The sequence below is a fragment of the Lycium barbarum genome, chromosome 8 (genome assembly GCF_019175385.1).
Source record: "Lycium barbarum isolate Lr01 chromosome 8, ASM1917538v2, whole genome shotgun sequence".
Taxonomy (NCBI): domain Eukaryota; kingdom Viridiplantae; phylum Streptophyta; class Magnoliopsida; order Solanales; family Solanaceae; genus Lycium; species Lycium barbarum.
In genome coordinates this window covers 104,223,099-104,230,341 of record NC_083344.1, presented here as the reverse complement: position 1 = coordinate 104,230,341, position 7,243 = coordinate 104,223,099, and the positions used below count along the sequence as shown (strand labels likewise).

Here is a 7,243-nt window from a genome sequence, read left to right as displayed (position 1 = left end):
TTAAAAAGAGCATAAATGAGCCTCAACTAAACATAAATGGTCAGAAAGCAAATGAATTTCTTGCTTGTTATTCGTTACATTGGCATTTAATTTAGGGCAAAAGTTAAAATTTGTCTTTGAAATTTGTGAAATACTCTAAATTTGTTCTTCTTTAGTAAGGTATCAAATCTAGCTCTGTTGTTACAATAAAGGACTAGCCCTTATTGACTAACCATAGAGGCTTTTCAACACAAGCTTTTTTTGCAAGCGAAAATGCTCAATTTTGCGCATAACTTGTGAGAGATGATCCAAATTTATCCTTGTCTCATAAGTCATAACAAGATCGATATTTCGATAGCACCAACTACGTCTTCCGATCAACACTCTAAACCTCTAACGACTAGGTCTTTATCCCCAAAGCTTAAATTAGTCACCCTCAATCCTCAAATCATTCAAAATGACACCCAAAAATAATGATTAATTTCACCACCAAGTTATGTTCCCATCTATATCCGATATCAATCCACACGACTCCGTCTTCAATCTTTCTCAAGTCAGTAAAAATGATGTCGGAGTTCTATATCGACATCTTAATGCTAAAATAAATGCAGGTGTACCTTGTTCAACTTCTAAGTCATTTGCAACAATTTCGTGATGGTGAAGGAGGGCAATAATGATTGAAGACTAATTGTTAAGCGGGTGTTTTTGAGAGTAGAAAAAATCAAATTGTTATAGTTGTGATCGATTTAGAGAGATAATTAAAGGACGATGAATAAGAAAAATAAAATTTGCACTATTTCATAAAGTGTATGGGCAATTGTGGATCATTTTGTATTTCCCTTGTAAAAAAGTACATGTGTTTGAAAGTCTTTGCTGTTAGTTGATAAGTAAAAATCTTACCCATTTTTTAACAACAAGAATAAATATGACCCCAACTATTAATGGGATATAAAAAAAAGGCAGTCCGATGCACAAAGTATCCTACGCCAGCAGGGTAAGGTGAAGAATTGCACCTCAAATGGTGTGATGTATACAGTCTACCCTAATGCAAGCATTAGTGGTTAATTTCACGGCTCGAACTGGTAACCTATGTGACACAGAGATAACTTTTTAACTTTGTTCCAAGACCCCTTCAATATATTAATGGAATATATACTTTTATAAAGTTGAGGAGTAAATTTAAACAAAAGTGGCCACATTAACATCAACACAAGATTGTTCTGGCCAAATAGTAGAATTATAAACTAAACTAGAATCCTGTGACCAAATAGTAGAATTACAAATCAAATTACATGAAGGCATTTATACCGTTGAAGCCGCGTACTCTGTACTGGTCAACGAAAGATTTTAAATTATGACTCAGTTTCTTTTTATTTAAGTTAAATAAAAGAAATGAACACGAAACCTCCTATCCCATTGTTCAATTTTAGACCCTATATAACCGTCCTTATTTTTCTCTTGCTAGATAGAATTAAATTTAAACCCAAATTCCTAGTCATCTTTCCTTTGTATTCTTCTTCCATGTCGATCGTATATGGCGTCCAAGGCCAACTACTTGAAGTTACTGGTATGTAAATTTTATTTCTAAAAACCTAAAGATTCTATGTACAAACTAAACAGGTTTGACCTACATAAATTGGGACAAAGGGAGTACTATAAACAACTGAAATTCTATGAATTGTTTTTGCTTTGAATTTTGGATGTTGTAGTTGTTGCCTGTAACAAATTGAAGGACACTGAATGGATTTCAAGGCAAGATCCGTACGTTTGTCTTGAATACGGCAGTTCTAAATTCCGTACTCGTACTTGTACAGGTAATTTTTTTTTCATAAGTTAATTATTTGAACTGAGCGCAATAGATATACTCCCTCTGTTTCAAAGTTGTTTGTTTACTTTTTTTTAGTCAATTTCAGAAAGAATGTCTCCGGCAATTCTTTAATTTCAACTTTCCACGTGACATGTTTAAGACCATAAAACTACAGTGCATTTTGGTACGTTCTACATGTCTTTACTTAACAACCGCAAGATTCAAAAGTCTTACTACTCCATGTGATACTTTTCGCTTTTCGAGAGCCGATTTGACTAAACTTTGAAGCTAAATTGGATTAGATTAACTCAAAATTTTAAAATTAAAATTTATATGTTTGAAAACTACATGAAAAGTATTATAAGTTGCAACTTTTCTCATATCAAAGTGCTGAAAAAATATATCTTAAAATGTCGGTCAAATTTGATGCGCTTTGAATCTCGGAAAGCAAAAAGTTTCACATAAATTGGGACAAAGGGAGCGTTTACTTTCTTAAACTTCGTGCCAAGTATAGGGAGTAGTTTCTTTATTGAGACGTAGTTGATTACTTCATTTCTTCTTGTATTTGTTTTCTTTCATTTGGTGAATTTTGATGAAATTCATGCTCTTGTTGTGCAATTTTTATGTAGATGGCGGAAAAAACCCTACATTTCAAGAGAAATTTGTGTTTACTCTCATTGAAGGGTTGAGAGAGATTAACATTGTCGTCTGGAATAGCAATACTGTCAATGCCGATGATTTCATAGGGAGCGGAAAGTAATTTACAATCTTAGTGCTCCTTTTTATACTTCTCAATTCGTTTCTCTTTTGTCTACTTATGTTGGATACAAGGGCTAATAAGCATAAGCCATAAGTTAGGCTGTGATTTTTGGCTTATTTTTGTTATTTTGGCTTAAAAATAATTTTTTATCTTACCCAAATACTACAAAAGTGTTTAAAATTAAAAGCACCTAAGATGAGCCATCCAAACATGCTCTCATTTGTGCATGAACAGAAGTAAAATGGATATTGATGGTTCATATACCTGACTTGACTAAATTGGAATTGACGCGTAGTTGATTGAATGATCTACATATATGTTTTGTTAGTTGAGTTATAATCCTTTATTATTGTGATTCCAGGGTTCAACTACAGAAGGTTCTCTCACAGGGATATGACGATACTGCTTGGCCACTCCAGACGAAGAGGGGCAGGTAAATTGAGAAAAAAACTGTGGCATTGTTCTTTCCTGGATGATATTTGCTCATTTTTCCTACATATGGTCTTTCTTTATGGTGAGAATTGAGCGTATGTCGTCCTTCTTAGTTAGAAATTGTCTCTTTTATTGCCCTTTTTTTTGACAAAATCTTCTACATTGTGCTTCCCGTCTCTACTTTCATGTGACATTAATATGACAAGTTGCTCAAATGCACCGAGGTCTGGGACATATGGATCTTGATGTGATTGTGATTCCTTACGTCGATCACTAAAGTTTTTCATTTCATCATGTTAGATTAATGTCGACCTACCTCTAACTAGCTGTCAACTTACTTCAGGATAGTGGATGCAGGTGGAACTTAGGCTTTATAAACTGTATGTACAAGTGCTGAAAAATTATGAGTTTAGGTGAAGAACTATTATTTTGAGAGATATTTAGGTTCTTAGCCAAGGAAACCACACAAAGCTTAAATATAATATGATATGTTAAAGGTAATATGTGGTCACACGCGCAACCTAACAGATACTTTAGACTGTTATAGCCTGATGTAACAATCGACAAAACAATTATTAGCAAGAGCTTATTGTGATAGAGCTAACATGACTTGAAACAACAAAGAAGATCCACTAGGAACTTCTAGTTAAGGAATAAAATAGACTAAGGAGTTGCTGAAAACATTCAGTTAGCATTAACTTCTAAAATATTCCTGCATTAGCATTTGTCACTTGCACCAAACTGAAAGAGGATAAATGGAAGTACTTATGAAAAAGAAAAAGAGGATAAATGGAAATTGACTTTTGTGAAGTCCAGATGCAAAGAGAGGCTAAGCTACCTTAATCTGCCTTAGCCAGTTTGTAGGAGAAGTAATCTTCCACCATTTTCTTTTCCATCTCTCAAGTGACTGTGATGGATTTTCAAGCCTTTGTTTGAAGAAATATAAGATGTTAGTATGCTACTTCCTCTAAAACTTTCTTCCCATTAATTGTCTTACTTCTGCTCGTCCCGCTGAGTCATGGATAAGCCGTTGGGTCACATGTTGGCCTCAAGTTGGGTGAAGAATTAGGAATAGTTAAGGTTCGATATACTAGATTTGATGCGAGGTTATGTTATTGATTTCCTTGCAGGATTTAAGCCAAGTGAACAAGAGGTGTACTTTGTTTTCATCATATATCGTATAGAAGGTGTTTGGTCAGCATACAAAGTACCAATACTAGTGGATTCATGGGAGTATAAAGCTTTTTTCTTGATAGAATTTGTGAAGTTGTTGGAGATACATGAAGAGAGCAACTTTTTTCACACTTGTGTATTCCTAATGTGAATTAAAGATATTTTGGCATGTCTATGTGTTTTTCAGGTAAAAAAAGGAATAACAAAGAAACATGATCATCTTTAGAGGAAAATGAGAAAAATAACAAAAAACAGTTTCATCTTTAGATCTTACGTCTTTCTTTTCTAGATGTCTGAAAATTTTCTTTACTTTGGCCTCAATTGTGTTGGGAGACTTTGAGCAATCCGAGAGGTGTCGTGATTTTGGCTATTGTAGGAGTATAAAGGTCGAGGAGGTGAAGGGGGTTGTTAGTAGGGTGCGTAGGGGAAGAGCGACGGGGCCTAAAGAGATCCCGGTGGAATTTTTGAAAAACGCATGCAGGGCAGGTTTGGAGTGACTGACTAGGTTGTTTAATGTCATTTTTAAGACGACGAAAATACCCGAAGAATGGAGGTGGAGTACAATGATTCCTTTATACAAGAACAAGGGTGATATTCAGAGTTGCAACAACTATAGGGGCATTAAGCTTCTAAGCTATACCATGAGGTTTGGGAGAGGGTGTTGGAGATGAGGGTGAGGAGAGGCGTGTTTATCTTCGAGAACTAGTTCGGTTTCATGCCGGGGCGTTCTACTACAGAAGCCATTCATTTGGTTAGAAGATTGGTGGAGCAGTAGAGGGAGGGGAAGAGGAACCTCTATAGGGTATTCATCGACCTTGATTACGACAAAGTTCCAAGGGAGGTTTCTTTAGCGATCTAAGACATATATAAGGACAGTGGGAGGAGACTCGGAGCACTTCCCAGTAAGGTATCGCATGAGGCTGGCGTGGAAGTGAGGCTTGATACTCGGTTCATCCAAAGGAAAGGAAGTTTCAAGTAACTTGGGTCTATTATTCAAGGAAATGGTGAGATTGACGAGGATGTCACACACCGTATTGGTGCAGGGTGGATGAAATGGAGGCTCGCATCCGGAGTTTTGTGTGATAAGAAGGTGCCACCAAAATTTAAAGGCAAGTTCTACAGAATGGTGGTTAGACCGAGTATGTTGTATGGGGCGGTGGCCAATCAAGAACTCTCACGTTCAGAAGATGAAGGCTGTGGAGATGAGGATGTTGTGATGGATGTGTGGGCATACTAGGAGAGATAGGATGAGAAATGAGGATATCCGGGATAAGATGGGAGTGGCCTCGGTGGAGGATAAAATGCAAGAGTCGAGGCTGAGATGGTTTGGGCATGTGCAGAGGAGATGCACGGATGCCTCAGTGCGGAGGTATGAGAGGTTGGCTATGGATGATTTTAGGAGGGACAGAGGTAGGCCGAAGAAGTATTGGGGAGAGATGATTAGACAGGATATGACGCAGTTTCAGCTTACCGAGGACATGACCTTAGATAGGAGGTTATGGAGGACACAAATTAGGGTAGAAGGCTAGCAGGTAGTTAAGAGTAGTATTCTTATAGTTTTTTTGTCCTTCTATTTCTGCTACTATCTGTTGTTTCTTGTACTTTGATTATTGTAGTATTTTGCGGTAGTTACTGCTTCTTTGTATTTCAACCAGCTTTTTTTCATGCTTTTACAATATTTTTCCATATCTTTTATATTGCTTTGAATTGGTTGTCCTTGCGCTGAGGGTCTACCAGAAACTTCCTCCCTACCTCCCAAGGTAGGGGTAAGGTCTGCGTACGCTATACCCTCCCCAGACCTCACTATGTGGGATTTCACTGGGTATGTTGTATTATTGTAATCTTTGAATATTTAAGCATCAAGATGCCCGAAATTATAGCCAAATTCTTTTTCAAATCTAGGAAAGAATCTCCTGTATCTCGTCTGTACATATCTCTGTAGTTAATAAAGTTTATTTGAACCGTGTGAACCTAAATTCCCAATAAAGTTGTAATATAGATCTTTTTGAAATCGCTTTGGGTCTTTTTGCACTGGATGTTGGGGTTGTAATGATTGAAATTGCACTGTCTGTTTAACAGGAGTACTTTGGCTTTTATGTTTCTTTACAGGCATGCGGGAGAAGTTCGACTAATAATGCACTACGCAAATGCCAATGTAAGTGCCAGTGTCTTTTCTTAGAATTTAAACCAAACACAGACCTGTTTTAGAATATCTTTAACATGATTTTTCTTTTCCTTCCAGAAGCCAGCAACAAGCCATGCTCCATCAGGCTCTCCATATGTAACACCAACTCCTGGATCATATCCATATTCGGCTGCTCCACCGCATGCAGCTTCTCACCCACCACCTTCTGCCTATCCAGCACCATCTCCTTATTCAACAGTCCCGCCTCCTTCTGCAGCATATCATTCACCATCTCCTTATCCCACAGCCCCGCCTCCTTCAGCAGCATATCATCCACCATCTTATCCCCCTCAATCGGCTGCTTATCCTTCACCTTACTCATCACCTTCAGCGTATCCACCTCAGTCTTATCCACCACAGGGTTACTCTTATCCTCCAGGTAAATATTCTTGTAAGACATGAATTTCCTACTCTCCCTTGGCATGCCAATTAGGGTTAACTATATGATTTTAATGTCTTTCCAGGTCCATACCCCGGAGCCTATCCTCCGCGATAACTTTGATGCTATGCTCTTAAATGCTTGGACAAGGAAGTGCACATACAAGTTCGCACTGAATTTTCATTTAGTATTGTGGTATTATATCTTTGTATGACATGGAAATTTCAGGACTTCTTATGACATGTTCGTGATTGGTATGCTGAAACTGTTTAATATCGTAGAATCTGAAAAGGATTTAACAGAAGCTTATTGTGTTGTGCCTGTATTATAGGAGTATTCCCTTATGCGTAATGTATACTAATCTTCTATCAGATAGGTTCAACTAGCTTTTGTATAAGCAGTATGTGCCTCATAGTCATTCTTTTTTACAGAGAACATTTTAGATTGTGTTTTTAGGATTTTTACATCCTGTTAGAATTGTTGATATGCCAACTTTATAAGTTGAACAAAGCAGATTCATTTTTTTTT

The 7,243-nt window shown here is 37.1% G+C and overlaps 1 protein-coding gene across 2 annotated transcripts; it reads left to right on the top strand.

Moving 5' to 3' along the window:
- Positions 1-1,378: 1,378 nt before the first annotated feature.
- LOC132606505 (extensin-like) lies at positions 1,379-7,243 on the top strand. Of its 2 annotated transcripts, none has more exons than XM_060320039.1 (7): positions 1,379-1,546; positions 1,689-1,793; positions 2,416-2,542; positions 2,908-2,979; positions 6,231-6,306; positions 6,394-6,715; positions 6,801-7,243. In XM_060320039.1, exons 1-7 carry the CDS (start codon positions 1,501-1,503, stop codon positions 6,830-6,832), a joined length of 780 nt encoding a protein of 259 aa, XP_060176022.1. In that variant the 5' UTR covers positions 1,379-1,500; the 3' UTR covers positions 6,833-7,243. The 2 variants fall into 2 exon arrangements, with proteins under 2 accessions (XP_060176022.1, XP_060176023.1); XM_060320040.1 differs by having other exon boundaries at positions 1,383-1,546; positions 6,261-6,306.